A 15,814-nucleotide genomic window follows, 5' to 3' on the forward strand; every position below is an offset into this window, starting at 1 on the left:
TACTTCAAAAATTTATTGTCAGAAAACAGTGTATCCCAGCATCCACAAAAGGAAGCTAAAACTGTAATAAGCAAGTGAAAGCTATTCATCATTCTACGTTCAGAAATACCAGCAAATTCTTTGGGCTAAAGTTAACCTGAGATGGACAGGCACAAAAGGTAAATGTGTGCTATTTTCTGATGAGTCCACCTTTCAAACTTGTTTATGGATAAAATTGACATTGTGTTGTCTAGACCAAAGAGGACAATAATTATGCTTTGCTACCATTTCCAAGTTCAAAAGCCAGTTTTTGTCATGGTATTGGGTGTGTGTTAATGACCATGGCTTGGTAAACTTGCACATCTTTAAAGGCACCATTACTTCTGAAGGGTACATATGCATTTTGGAGAAACGTGCTGTCTTTTAGACAGTTTTTATTTCATATTTCAGCAAGACCACACCAAGCCACATCCAGTACATAATACAACACTGTGGCTTCACAGTTAGAGAGTGTGGGTGCTAGAGTGGCCTACCTGAATTCCAGACCTGTCTCCTAATAAAAACGTGGTGCATTATGATGTGCAAAATATACCAACAGAGTCCCAGGACTGTTGGACAGATGAAGTCCTATATGAAGCAGAAATGGGGGGAAAAATCCCACTTTTAACATTACAATTAGTGTTTCCAGTTCCCAAATGGCTAATGAATGTTATTACAAGGAAAGGTGATGTAACACAGTGATAAACACACTTTTATGCCAACTTTTTTGGAACTTGTTATAGACATCACATTTGGAATGAGTGTTTATTTAGCTAAATAAGTTGATTAGTTTAAAATTAGTTTCAATTATATATCTTGACTTTGCACTGTTTCAATTAAATATGAGCAAAAGGGCATTTCCATCTGCATTTGCATCCCATCCTTCTTGGAAAGGAGTTATATATTTATAGTAACTAACTGCCCAGCCACCTATCAGTCCATCATCAAACACAATCCAGTTGAACAATTACATGAAGCAAAAATAAAACCAGTTCGTATTCATTTTCCTGTTAAACTTTTACAAATTAAGCAAACCAAGCTAACATTAAAGAGTTAAAGCATCACTTACTTTCCTGAATATAAACGGTGAATATCATCTGGTCTGGTTGCTTTTGGACCAACGGAGTTTTCTGCCAGACAAAATACGGCATGTAGATTTTCTTTAAAACCCTGTTAATAATCAAGTTATTTATTACATTGCACTTTGGGCAAGTTTCACAAAGAAATAACTAAGGTAAACTCACCTCTTACAAACAACATAAATATTAAATAAAAATATTGTTTTCCGCAAAACAAAAATACTAACTAAACAAACTTACTTAAAAATGGTATCCCTATAATCTTAAGTTATTTTATTACAAAATGTTTTCCAATAACATACAGTCATGGCCGAAATTATCGGCACCCCTGGAATATTCCCAGAAAAAGCACCATTTCTCCCAGAAAATTATTGCAATTACAAATGTTTTGGTATACACGTTTATTTTCTTTTATATACATTGGAACAACACAAAAAAAACAGGAAAAAAGCCAAGTCTGACATGTCACACAAAACTCCAAAAATGGGCCAGAAAAAATTATTGGCACCCTTTCAAAATTGTGGGTAAATTGTTTTATTTCAAGCAAATGATGCTCGTTTGAACTCACCTGTGGCAAGAAACAGGTACTGGCAATATAGCAATCAAACCTGAAGCCAGTTAAAATGGAGAAAAGTTGACTCAACCTTTCTGTTGTGTGTCTGAGTGTGCCACACTAAGCATGGAGAACAGAAAGAAGGGCAGGGAATTTTGTCTGAGGACTTGAGAACAAAAATTGTGGAAAAATATCAACAATCTCAAGGCTACAAGTCCATCTCCAGAGATATTCATGTTCCTTTGTCCACTGTGCGCAACATAATCAAGAAGTTCACAACACATGGCACTGTAGCTAATCTCCCTGGACGTGGATGGAAGAGAAAAACTGATAAACTGCAACGAAGGATAGTCCAAACGGTGGATAAACAACCCCAATCAACTTCAAAACATATTCAAGCTGTTCTGCAGACTCAGGGTGCAACAGTGTCAGATCGAACTATCCGTCGACATCTGAACGAAATGAAACGCTATGGCAAGAGAGCCAGGAGGACCCCACTCCTGACACAGAAACATAAAAAAGCCAGACTGGAGTTTGCCAAAATGTACTTGAGGAAGCCAAAATCCTTCTGGGCGAACGTCTTGTGGACAGATGAGACTACGGTAGAGCTTTTTGGTAAAGCTCATCATTCTACTGTTTACAGAAAACGGAATGAGGCCTACGAAGAAGAGAACACAGTACTTACAGTCAAACATGGTGGAGGTTCTAAGATGTTTTCGGGATGTTTTGCTGCCTCTGGCACTGGATGCCAAGGCATCATGAAATCTGAAGACTACCAAAAGATATCGGGGCGCAATGTAGGGCCCAGTGTCAGAAAGCTGGGTCTGCGTCAGACGTCATGGGTGTTCCAGCAGGACAATGACCCCAAACATACCTCCACAAGCACTCAGAAATGGTTGAAGACAAAGCGCTGGAGAGTTCTGAAGTGGCCAGCAATGAGTCCAGATCTAAATCCGATTGAACACTTATGGAGAGATCTCAAAATTGCTGTTGGGAGAAGGCGCCCTTCAAATCTGAGAAACCTTGAGCAGTTTGCAAAAGAAGAGTGGTCGGAAATTCCAGTTGAGAGGTGTAACAAGCTTGTTGATGGTTATAGCTTAGCGCTTGATTTCAGTTATTTTTTCCAAAGGGCATGCAACCAAATACTCAGTAGAGGGTGCCAATAATTTTGTCCAGCCCGGTTTTTGGGTTTTGTGTGAAATGTCAGATTTGGCTTTTTTTCTCTGTTTTTTTGTGTTGTTCCAATGCACATATAGGAAATAAACACGTGTATACCAAAACATTTGTAATTGCAACAATTTTCTGGGAGAAATTGTGCATTTTCAAGGAAAATTCCAGGGGTGCCGATAATTTCAGCCATGACTATATACATCATTTGGTTTCCTTCTATGACAGCTACTGTATGTTTAAAGCAAACACAATCACAACACATCAAAAAAAGTATTGTTTTGAATGACATGTAAATAAAAACACAGTAACCTGTTGAGGTGGAATTAAAAAAAAAGTTACTGAAGACCTTTTCAATTCAACTTTGAATTTTCAGAAATCGGCAAGATGTATATACTTTAAAATCTGAAAATAAATATAAAAATCTCACTGAAGTGCATATGCATCAAAAACCATCAAGGTATGACTGATTTGCAGATGAATCTTCATTGAAACTGACAAGATGGGGTAAAATTAGTTTAAAAAATGTAAAGCACGAATAGTACAGTGACACTCCATGAAATATTCTGTTCTGCAAAAAGAGTAAAATAAAAGTTCTTTGTAATTCAATGTCAACAGAAGAGTATATAAATACAGAACTCATTATTGTACCAGGCAGTAGTATGGACCCAAAGTCCTTATTTTCCACCACGGAGAACATGAATGATTCACTGCTTATGTTCATATGACAAGAAAATACAATTATTAGATATGTGGCTATTCATTTTAAAATGATTTTTAGTTGTAATTAGCAAGAAGAAAGAAATTTGATAATAGGTGTTTTGTTCGAACAGTGAATTCAATATTATTTATATTAAAATTACATGGTCACATGACACTACAATCACGGAATAGTTCACGGTTTTAAATGTTTGAATAGCAGAACAGAAACAGTCCAACAAATTGTCATGCTATGAGCTATATAGAGTTTTGTAATTTTATTCCTTTTCAAATAATACAATGAAAAACAGTACAATTAAAAAAATTTTCAAAAATGGTTTATAATGTAATGATTTTTTTCTAAATCAGAAAATTAAGGAGCTACAAAGTTTTAAACTATGACTCAAAAAAAAAAAAAAAAAAAAAAGAAAAAGAAAAAAAGAAAAACTTAATATATCCAAAAGGTTCAAGATGGCAGAATGATGAATGAAAAAAAATAAATTAAGCAAGTCTAAAATGCAAGCTTCATTGTATAATACATGACACTTGTAACAATAAAATCAAAATGTTTTGCAGTAATGAATATAAACTTGTACATAGATAATATAAAATGTAAGAACTAAAATCCAACTTAAAATTTCATTAATAAGGTTGTAAGTTGAATATCTGCAATGTCACCTGTTTAACAGCTGATCTGAATGCACCCAAAACAGCAGCTGCTCCTGCACAGTCTCTCTTCATTCCAGGCATTATAGTCTAAAAGATAGGTAAAGCATTGGAAAGAGGACAAATTACTAATTATTACAGAAATTACAAAAATATTAATACTGTACAAAAAAGACTTTATGCACATTTAGAAAATTCTATAAAAATGATTAAAAGGAAAGTTTCTAAATATCAAAAAAGTTACTATAAAAAGCAGTAAACAGTAAAACAAATCTAAATCAAATCAATATTTGGTGTAATTATCCTGGGCCTTTAAAACGGCATCTGTTCTCTTATGTACATTGTTGTGCAGTTTTAAATAAATACATTTGTCCTTAGCATGTTGGAGAACTTGCCCTGGTTCCATAGACTTTGCCCACCTTACTTGGTTCTGCACCTCCAAGGTAATGCCAGACAACCTCAACACTGCTTAGTTAAGGGCTCTGTGGAGGGTAGACCATCTGTTGCAGAGCTCTTTGTTCTTCTTTTTGTTGAAGATCATTTTTTATGACCTTGGCAGTGTGTTTGGGGTTATTGCTCTTATGTATAATGAATTTATCATTCTTCAATCTTAGCTGCAGGAACTCATCCACGTAGCATTGTTTAGTACCTCTAAAGACAAAGTACCTCCTGTTTGAGAGAAAATTTTCAGTCCAGAGCACATGCTGCCATCATATTCTTCTCACCAGTTCTTATGTGTTTGTGTGTGTGTTTTAGGTTCCAATTGCTTCTGTGAGTTCAGAGCTGGCAGCAGTGCTAGAATTCTTCCAGTTTCAAAAGGATGTCTGTTTGATGTATGTTCTTATCTGTTGCACTCAGTTTCCACTATGTTTCTGGTCTTAAACCTTGCCCATCTTTCCTTGTGCTTACTTAGAAGAGATGGGACAGCACATCTTGAAACTTCTGTCTGCCACAAAACTTTGGTTTAGGAGAGAGCTTATTGATGGAGGATGACCACCTTGCGTCTTGTTGCCATGCTCACTCTTATCATGGTGTAAGAACTCATGATTTGAAGTTTAAACTGTTTCATCTACTAGACCCTAACCTTTTAGTTTGTCTTTTGCCCAGTTTGATTCCTTCTACACATTTTTTGTTTCAGTTAATCAGCTTAATTTACTCAATATTTGAAATCAGTATGTTACTCTGGGTAAAATCATAAGCTAAATAAACATAAGCAAAAAGAAAATTTTTTACATTTTACTCAGCTATTGTATGCCATTATTTTCCCTCACCAACAGTAAAAACAACAGAAAATACAATTTATTGTCCTATGCTCAGTACGTTTTTTTTATAGAAGTAAGAAAGGTTACAATTGTTGTAACAGATTTTGCATAATTGATGGTGGCTGAACTTTACTAGAAACATACAATCATGAAAGCAAAGAATTTTGTAACATACAGTGTAAAATCTTAAAATTTTAGGTTGTTTTCCATAATCAAAGACTCTATATGGCTTTAAGAAATTACATAATTTCTAGAAAATTACAGCAATGTCAAATACATTGTTTCAAAATATTAATGCATATGATCATGCATTCAATACTTCTAGGGTGGAAACTACAAAAAAGGAAAAAAAAAAAAAATATCCACCCCCAGCACATATTGTAATTTGTCATAGTTACCTGCATTTTAAACTATATTTAATTAAGGTAAACGCATACCTTTCCTTTGATGCTTAAGCCACCAGTATCATAAACTATTCCTTTACCAACCCAAGCTATTGTCTGAGTAGCACCCTCTGGTTTGTAGCTAAGAACAGCAAGGGCTGGAGGATTTGATGCAGCCTTTCCAACTCCGTAGATTCCTACATTTGAAAAACACCCCTAATTTAGAATTATAAATGTAATTACACACAATGAGTAATGAACACGCATGAAACAGACACAAAAATTATTTTAAGGTTATAAATTGTAATAAAAAATGCAAATTACAAACAAGTGTCAAAACATACAAAAGACATTTTATTTATAGTGCTTGTAAAAAGTATTCAACCACAAGGACAGTTTCCACATTTTACATTATACAACATTGAATTCATATTGGATTTAATTTGCCTTTTTTGACATTGATCAACAGAAATGACTTACCCATTCATTTTCCAAACCTGCTTATTTCTGCAAAGTGATCTAAATTAATTACAAATATGAAACATAAAATAATTGTTTGCATAAATATTTACCCCTTTCCAGTCAATATTAATAGAAAATAGATAGTCTGTGTGCACGGGATTCCCTCTGTCAGCTTTATACATTTGCACATTTCAAAAAAATGGCAATTTTCTTTGCAAAACTGCTCAATCTTGGTCAGGTTGCATGTTAATTGTGAGTGAAGGGCCTTTGGCAAGTCCAGCCAAAATTTCTGAATTATATTAAGATCAACTCTGACTATGGCACTCAAAGATATTAACATTGATGTTTTAAGCTATTCCTGCATTACTTTGGCTTTATTCTTGAGGTTGCTGCCGTACTGGGAAACAAATCCTCCCCCAAAGCACAGATGCGTTACAGACTACAGTAATCCCTCGCTATATCGCGCTTCGCCTTTCGCGGCTTCACTCCATCGCGGATTTTATATGTAAGCATATTTAAATATATATCGCGGATTTTTCGCTGCTTCGCGGGTTTCTGCGGACAATGGGTCTTTTAATTTCTGGTACATGCTTCCTCAGTTGGTTTGCCCAGTTGATTTCATACAAGGGACGCTATTGGCAGATGGCTGAGAAGCTACCCAGCTTACTTTCTCTCTCTCGCTCTCTCTCTCTCTCTTGCGCGGACGTAGGGGGGTGTGAGCAGGGGGGCTGTTCGCACACCTAGACGATACGGACGCTTGTCTAAAAACGCTGAAAGATTAACTTCACGTTCCTATCTTTTGTGCAGCTGCAGCTGCTTCCTGAAACGACATGCTGAACGGTGCTTCGCATACTTAAAAGCACGAAGGGCACGTATTGATTTTTTTATCTGTCTCTCTCTCTCTGCTCCTGATGGAGGGGGTTGAGCTGCCGCCTTCAACAGCTTTGTGCCGTGGTGCTTCGCATACTTAAAAGCCAAACAGCACTATTGATTTGTTTGCTCCTTTGAAGAGGAAGATATGTTTGCATTCTTTTAATTGTGAGACTGAACTGTCATCTCTGTCTTGTCATGGAGCACAGTTTAAACTTTTGAAAAAGAGACAAATGTTTGTTTGCAGTGTTTGAATAACGTTCCTGTCTCTCTACAACCTCCTGTGTTTCTGCGCAAATCTGTGACCCAAGCATGACAATATAAAAATAACCATATAAACATATGGTTTCTACTTCGCGGATTTTCTTATTTCGCGGGTGGCTCTGGAACGCAACCCCCGCGATGGAGGAGGGATTACTGTATCAGGTTTTCCTTCAGGATTCACCTAGATTTTGTTTAATTCATTTTCCCCTTCACCCTCACAAGCGTCTGCTACAAAGAATCATCCCTACAGCATGATGCTGCCACCACCATGCTTCATGCCTACGAAAACATGGCATTTAGACTGATGGCCAAAAGCTGTATTTTGGTCTCATTGGTCCCCCCTTCCAGTGGATTTCTCTGTTACTCTCCCATAAAACTGCACACAAGCAACAGCTGCTGTATGCACAATAGCATGCAACTCCTTCAGAGTTACATAAGGTTTCTTGGTGGCCTCCCTCACTAGTTGTCTTCTTGCACGATCACTCAGTTTTTGAGGATGGCCTGTTGTAGTTTAAAGCAGTGCCATACTCTTTCTACTTCTTAAAGAATGATTTAACTGGACTCCAAAGGGATAGTCAGCAAGTTGAATGCTTTCTTGTCTCCATCCCCTGACTTGTGCTTTTCAATGCCCATTTCAGAGTTGCTTAGAGTATTCTTTTGCTTTCACTGAATAGGTTTTCAATGTATTACTGTGGGAGGGTTCTGGGGTGACCCTATCCTAAAATATAAGATTCTTTTATACCCACAGACAGACTATTTGTTACGTAGACCCACACAAGTCAAACTCTTCTTCTCCTATTCCTGCACTCACTCAGCCTGGAAGACGACAGACGCAATGCACTTGCTGTTGGGTCTACAGATTTGACTGCACCCTGGCTGACTGCTATTGTGCTCCACTTCTCGTATTAGGTGAACTCTAATTTTTGCTCTATATACCTCAAATGACAAGATAGAGCAACAAGGCAAGCAAGGAGAGAAGGCAATAAACTTTTATTCAGTCATTATAGCCTTTAACATTCATAAATATTCTTAACTGTTATTTCTCTAAGATTATAAATAACAATGCTAGTAATCCCAGAGTCTTATTCTCGATGATTGATCGTCTGTTAAACCCAGGTAACTCAAAAGGAATGACTCCTAAGTACTTCCAGTAAAACCTGTGAGGCTATTGCTGTATTTTTCAATCAAAAAATTAATGATATTAGAAATAACACAGTATATCTCCCCAACACTAAGGATCCTCCTAAACCCCAGCATTCCGTTATAAACAGATTAAACTCTTTCACTAGGATAGATTTACCTGATTTACATAAAATAATTTCTCAACTGAAACCCTCCACCTGCATCCTTGACCCAATACCAACAATTTTTTTCAAAGAAGTATCGGGTGTGCTAATTGTAAATTATCTTGACATAGTAAATTTGTCATTAGATACGGAGGTCTTCCCAGACTGTCTTAAGACTGCTGTAGCTAAACCCCTACTTAAGAAAAATAATCTCGACCCTTCTGCTCTTGAAAATTTTAGACCCATCTCTAACCTGCCTTTCTTAAGTAAAATTCTAGAGAAGGCAGTCATTATGCAGTTAAATGACCACCTCAATAAACATGCTATTCTTGATAAATTTCAGTCAGGTTTTAGAACAAATCATAGCACAGAAACTGCACTTGTTAAAGTAGTAAATGACTTGCAGGTAAATGAAGACAGAGGCCATTTATCTGTTCTCATCCTCTTAGATCTGAGTGCCGCATTTGACACCATTGATCATAATATTCTTAGAAATCGCCTTAGTCAATGGGTGGGCCTCTCTGGCAGTGTCTTAAATTGGTTTGAATCCTACCTGGCAGGGAGAAAATTCTTAGTTGTGGTAATTACAACTCAAAGACACATGATATCCTATATGGTGTTCCACAAGGCTCTATCCTGGGTCTGCTGCTCTTCTCAATCTACATGCTTCCGTTAGGTCAGATTATCTCAGGGCACAACATGAGCTACCACAGCTATGCTGATGACACACAGCTGTATTTATCAATAGCTCCTGATGACCTCGATTCTCTTGATTCACTAACATAATGTCTAACTTGTATCTCAGAATGGAGGAGTAGTAACTTTCTCAAGTTAAATAAAGAGAAAACTGAAATCTTAGTGATTGGCAATAATAGACACAATGAGGCTATTAGAAATAAATTGGATACATTAGGATTAAAAGTCAAGACAGAGGTAAAAAGCTTAGGGGTAACTGTTGACTGTAATCTAAATTTTAAATCGCATATTAACTCTTTTAGGGCGGATGTCGACTTTTGTCGACAGGAGGGGTTGAAGGCGAATGTCGACAAAAGTTGACATCCAGGGATAGGGGGCGACAATCAGCTGTTAATGGCGACAAATCTCACTGTCATGTCACAGGCATTCCCTCTGTGCTTGGAGGAATGCTAGACTCGTTGACTCGGCAACTAAACCTTGCGTGTGCGTGAGTTGCGAAATGTAAACAATGGCAAGATGGCACCGACATGTGAAAAGGCAGCGACGCAAGTTCAGAAAAGAAAACACTCGGCAGACGATGTTTTGCGCATCATCGCGGAGTCGGACTCTTGATTTTTCAGAATCGGATTTTATTGGCAGTGATCAGGAGATCGAGCAAGAGAGTGAGAAGCAGGCATCAGCTGATCAGACACCAGCCGATGCCGCGCCAGCGGATCTGCTGCCAGTTGAGTGCCTTCGCGCAGCCGATGTATCTACGGCAAGGTTCGCATGGGATAAATACACAGACATTGATCCGTTGAGAGCCGATCTGGCTACCGGAGTTTACAAGACGGCATGGCTTGCTGTTGGACACGACAGATCACCAGCTGCAGTACTTCAGGCTGCTCTCTCCTGATGCTGCTTTTCAGCTACTGTCAGACGAGACAAACAGGTAGGCAGAGATTTTTTTTGAATCGCGGGCTGCGTTTGCATCGCATTCTCGTTTTTCAAAGTGGAAACCCACAACGAAAGATGAGATGAAGCGCGCTGTGGCATTACAAATAGAGATGGGACAGAACTGGTGATATAACTTCAGGGAGCATTGGTCCAAACGTGTTTTGTCCCCTGGTGGCTTAGGTACCTGCTGCTGCAAAGTTTTATTCACTTCTGTAATAAACAGAAGCAAATCCCATGGGGTGAGCCAGGGTATAATGCCATACATAAAGTTCAGAAAGTTTCAGAAGATGAAAAGAGGTGACAATACGGTTTTCATGTAGGCAGAAAACTTGGTGGCAGTGGCATGGCACGATGGCAAATGGGTGACTTGTCTCTCTACAGTACACACTAACAATATATGTGAGAAAATGCAGCAACAGACAATTGAAAAATAGGCACCAAAGCAACACAAATTGTAAGGAGTGCAATGTGGCAATGACTGAAATTGGCTGCTTTGAGCGAGATCAGACTTTGCTGTGTAAAATGTATGTGATATGTATGTGAAATCATAGAGTATGCAGGCTCATACAACATGTAAGACAGTAACATTTGTCAAAAGTAAATTTTTTTGTTGATTTGATGTGTTAAAAATTGCTTTGTGTTCTTTTTTAAAAAATGTTAGTTTTTGGAAAAATATTCAGCCCTGGGAGAAAAGAAAAAAAAAAATTAGCCCTAAAAGAGTTAATGAGATCACTAGGACAGCATTTTTTCACTTAAGAAACATAGCAAAAGTTAGACCTCTTATATCATTGAAAGATGCTGAGAAATTAGTTCACGCTTTTGTTTTCAGTCGACTAGATTACTGTAACGCACTCCTCTCAGGACTACCCAAAAAAGACAAATTGTTTGCAACTAGTGCAGAATGCAGCTGCTAGAATCCTAACCAGAAAAAGAAAATCTGAGGACATTTCTCCAGTTTTGATGTCACTACACTGGTTACCTGTGTCATTCAGGATTGACTTTAAAATTCTCCTTATGGTTTATAAAGCCTTAAATAATCTCGCCCCATCTTATATATCGGAATGTCTGACGTCTTATATTCCAAATCGTAACCTCAGATCCTCAAATGAGTGTCCCCTTAGAATTCCAAGAGCAAAACTTGGAAAGAAGTGGTGAGGCGGCCTTCTGCTGTTATGCACCTAAAATCTGGAATAGCCTGCCAATAGGAATTCGCCAGGCTAATACAGTGGAGCACTTTAAAAAACTGCTGAAAACACATTATTTTAACATGGCCTTCTCATAACTTCACTGTAATTTAAATCCTGATACTCTGTATATCCAGTTCATTATAATAACTATTCATGGTGGCTCTAAAATCCGTACTAACCCCTACTCTCTCTTCTGTTTCCTTTCCGGTGTCCTTTTGGTACTCAAAGCACCGTGATGTTCCAACAATGACGGATGGATTAAAAGCCAGAAGTCTGTATGACCATCAGCATTAAGTGACTCCGTGACAACCCTAACTACAAAGAGGACTATTTCATTTATGTTAGGTAGAATGCCCAGAGGGGACTGGGCGGTCTCGTGGCCTGGAACCCCTGCAGATTTTATTTTTTTCTCCAGCCGTCTGGAGTTTTTTTTTTGTTTTGTTCTGTCCACCCTGGCCATCGGACCTTACTCCTTTTCTATGTTAACTAATGTCTTATTTCTTATTTTGTCTTTTATTTTTCTTTTCTTCATTATGTAAAGCACTTTGAACTACTTTTTGTATGAAAATGTGCTATATAAATAAATTTTGTTGTTAATGTGCCAAAATAATGTGACAATAGTGTCCGAAAATTGCCTTTGGTTATAAAGCTCTACTTTTGGGTATTCTGTTTTTTCATCACTTTATAAGCTTCTTCAAGGAGACAAGTCATTCTAAAAAAAATATTTTTTTCTTTCTATTCCTGCACCAGAACTTTTTTTCCAAGAAACTGTTGTAATAAACATCTGTTTTACTTTTATCCTTCCTCTCTTCCGTAACATTTGGCTTTGACTCTGCTGGCATCAACTCCCAATCTGTTTGGTGCCAAACTGCTTGCAGGCTACCTACTTCTGTAGGCAGCGTATGACATTGTTGATTTCTAGAGTCCATTCAATTACAGAGAAAACACACTTTCACACAGACAGAAGTCAGAGAAATGATGGATCTACTATGGTCACACACAAGTCTCATATCTCGTGTTATAAAAACCTGTATAAGTGACTGATTGCGAGATGCAATCAGCTTAACCCCTTCCCATGGGCTCACCACCTATGGGAGGGGCCAAGGAGGTCGGGTGCAGTGTGAGTTGGGTGGTGGCCGAAGGCGGGGACCTTGACGGTCCGATCCTCGGCTACAGAAGCTGGCTCTTGGGACGTGGAATGTCACCTCTCTGAAGGGGAAGGAGCCTGAGCTAGTGCGCGAAGTTGAGAGGTTCCGGCTAGATATAGTCGGATTCACCTCGACGCACAGCTTGGACTCTGGAACCAATCTCCTTGAGAGGGGCTGGACTCTGTACCACTCTGGAGTTGCCCCTGGTGAGAGGCGCAGAGCAGGTGTGGGTATACTTATTGCCCCCCAACTTGGAGCCTGTACATTGGGGTTTACCCCGGTGGACGAGAGGGTAGCCTCCCTTCGCTTTCGGGTGGGGGGACGGGTCCTAACTGTTGTTTGTGCGTATGCACCGAACAGCAGTTCGGAGTACCCACCCTTTTTGGAGTCCCTGGAGGGTGTGCTAGAGGGCATACCTTCTGGGGACTCCCTCGTTCTGCTGGGAGACTTCAATGCTCACGTGGGCAATGACAGTGAGACCTGGAAGGGCGTGATTGGGAGGAATGGTCCCCCCGATCTGAACCCGAGCGGTGTTTTGTTATTGGACTTCTGTGCTCGTCATGGATTGTCCATAACGAACACCATGTTCAAGCATAGGGGTGTTCATATGTGCACTTGGCACCAGGACACCCTAGGCCTCAGTTCGATGATCGACTTTGTGGTCGTGTCGTCGGACTTGCGGCCACATGTCTTGGACACTCGGGTGAAGAGAGGGGCGGAGCTGTCAACTGATCACCACCTGGTGGTGAGTTGGCTTCGATGGTGGGGGAGGATGCCGGTCAGGCGTGGTAGGCCCAAACGTGTTGTGAGGGTCTGCTGGGAATGTCTGGCAGAGCCCCCTGTCAGAAGTAGCTTCAACTCCCACCTCCGGCAGAACTTCAACCACATCCTGAGGGAGGTGGGGGACATTGAGTCAGAATGGGCCATGTTCCGTGCCTCTATTGTTGAGGCAGCTGACCTGAGCTGTGGCCGTAAGGTGGTCGGTGCCTGTCGTGGCGGCAATCCCCGAACCCGTTGGTGGACACCGGCGGTGAAGGATGCCGTCAAGCTGAAGGAGTCGTCCTACAGGACCCTTTTGTCCTGTGGGACCCTGGAGGCAGCTGATACGTACCCGCAGGCCAAGCGGAATGCGGCTTTGGTGGTTGCTGAGGCAAAAACTTGGGCGTGGGAGGAGTTTGGGGAGGCCATGGAGAACGACTTTCGGACGGCTTCGAGGAGATTCTGGTCCACCATCCGGCGTCTCAGGAAGGGGAAGCAGTGCAGTGTCAACACTGTATATGGTGGGGATGGTGCGCTGCTGACCTCGACTAGGGACTTAGTGTGTCGGTGGGGGGAGTACTTCGAAGACCTCCTCAATCCCATTAACATACCTTCCAATGAGGAAGCAGAGCCTGGGGACTCAGAGGTGGGCTCCCCCATCTCTGGGACTGAGGTCACCGAGGTGGTCAAAAAACTCCTTGGTGGCAGGGCCCCGGGGGTGGATGAGATACGCCCGGAGTTCCTCAAGGCTCTGGATGTTGTAGGACTGTCTTGGCTGACACGCCTCTGCAACATCGCATGGACATCAGGGACAGTGCCTCTGGATTGGCAGACTGGGTTGGTGGTCCCCCTCTTTAAGAAGGGGGATCGGAGGGTGTGTTCCAACTACAGAGGGATCACACTCCTCAGCCTCCCTGGAAAAGTCTATTCAGGGGTCCTGGAGAGGAGGGTCCGTCGGATAGTCGAGCCTCGGATTCAGGAGGAACAGTGTGGTTTTCATCCTGGTCGCGGAACAGTGGACCAGCTCTATACCCTTAGCAGGGTCCTGGAGGGTGCATGGGAGTTTGCCCAACCAGTCTACATGTGTTTTGTGGACTTGGAAAAGGCATTCGACCGTGTCCCTCGGGGAATCCTGTGGGGGGTACTCCGAGAGTATGGGGTACCGGCCCCCCTGATAAGGGCTGTTCGGTCCCTGTACGATCGGTGCCAGAGCTTGGTCCGCATTGCCGGCAGTAAGTCGAACCCGTTTCCAGTGAGAGTTGGACTCCGCCAGGGCTGCCCTTTGTCACCGATTCTGTTCATAACTTTTATGGACAGAATTTCTAGGCGCAGCCAGGGCGTTGAGGGGGTCCGGTTTGGTGGGCTCAGGATTGGGTCACTGCTTTTTGCAGATGATGTTGTCCTGTTTGCTTCATCAGGCCGTGATCTTCAGCTCTCTCTGGATCGGTTCGCAGCCGAGTGTGAAGCGGCTGGGATGAGAATCAGCACCTCCAAATCCGAGACCATGGTCCTCAGCCGGAAAAGGGTGGAGTGCCCTCTCAGGGTTGGTAGCGAGATCCTGCCCCAAGTGGAGGAGTTCAGGTATCTCGGGGTCTTGTTCACGAGTCATGGAAGAATGGAGTGCGAGATCGACCGGCGGATCGGTGCGGCATCCGCAGTAATGCGGGCTCTGCATCGGTCTGTCGTGGTGAAAAAGGAGCTGAGCCGCAAGGCGAAGCTCTCAATTTACCAGTCGATCTATGTTCCTACCCTCACCTATGGTCATGAGCTATGGGTAGTGACCGAAAGAACGAGATCGTGAATACAAGCGGCTGAAATGAGTTTCCTCCGCAGGGTGTCTGGGCTTTCCCTTAAAGATAGGGTGAGAAGCTCAGTCATCCGGGAGGGGCTCAGAGTAGAGCCGCTGCTCCTCCGCATCGAGAGGAGTCAGATGAGGTGGCTCGGGCATCTGATCAGGATGCCTCCTGGACGCCTCCCTGGTGAGGTGTTCCGGGCACGTCCAACCGGGAGGAGGCCCCAGGGAAGACCCAGGACACGCTGGAGGGACTATGTCTCTCGACTGGCCTGGGAACGCCTTGGGATTCTCCCGGAAGAGCTAGAAGAAGTGGCCGGGGAGAGGGAAGTCTGGGCATCTCTGCTCAAGCTGCTGCCCCCGCGACCCGACCTCGGATAAGCGGGAGACAATGGATGGATGGATGAATCAGCTTAACCTGTCTGACATGGTTACCTGTTGATTTGCTTTCTTGCAGCCCAGCCCCAATGCAAAGGAACAGCCATCTACACAAGAGGTAGAGATAAAATAACAATACTAGAAGTGTAACAGCTAACAACAGTTGGTATTGTGTTTTTAAATTTTTTATTCTTTCATTAGTGTCATGC

At 41.5% G+C, this 15,814-nt stretch overlaps 1 protein-coding gene across 1 annotated transcript in view; it reads right to left on the reverse strand.

Moving 5' to 3' along the window:
* LOC114653398 (probable aminopeptidase NPEPL1) overlaps nucleotides 1-15,814 on the reverse strand; it is a 52,423-nt gene that overhangs the window by 13,001 nt on the left and 23,608 nt on the right. Inside the window, exons 6-8 of the mRNA XM_028803690.2 lie at nucleotides 5,882-6,024; nucleotides 4,195-4,272; nucleotides 1,088-1,188 (exon numbers count right to left, since the gene is read on the reverse strand). Of these exons, the coding sequence (XP_028659523.1) occupies nucleotides 1,088-1,188; nucleotides 4,195-4,272; nucleotides 5,882-6,024 (322 nt within the window). The remainder of the gene's footprint in view (nucleotides 1-1,087; nucleotides 1,189-4,194; nucleotides 4,273-5,881; nucleotides 6,025-15,814) is intronic.

The sequence above is a fragment of the Erpetoichthys calabaricus genome, chromosome 6 (genome assembly GCF_900747795.2).
Source record: "Erpetoichthys calabaricus chromosome 6, fErpCal1.3, whole genome shotgun sequence".
NCBI classification, from domain to species: domain Eukaryota; kingdom Metazoa; phylum Chordata; class Cladistia; order Polypteriformes; family Polypteridae; genus Erpetoichthys; species Erpetoichthys calabaricus.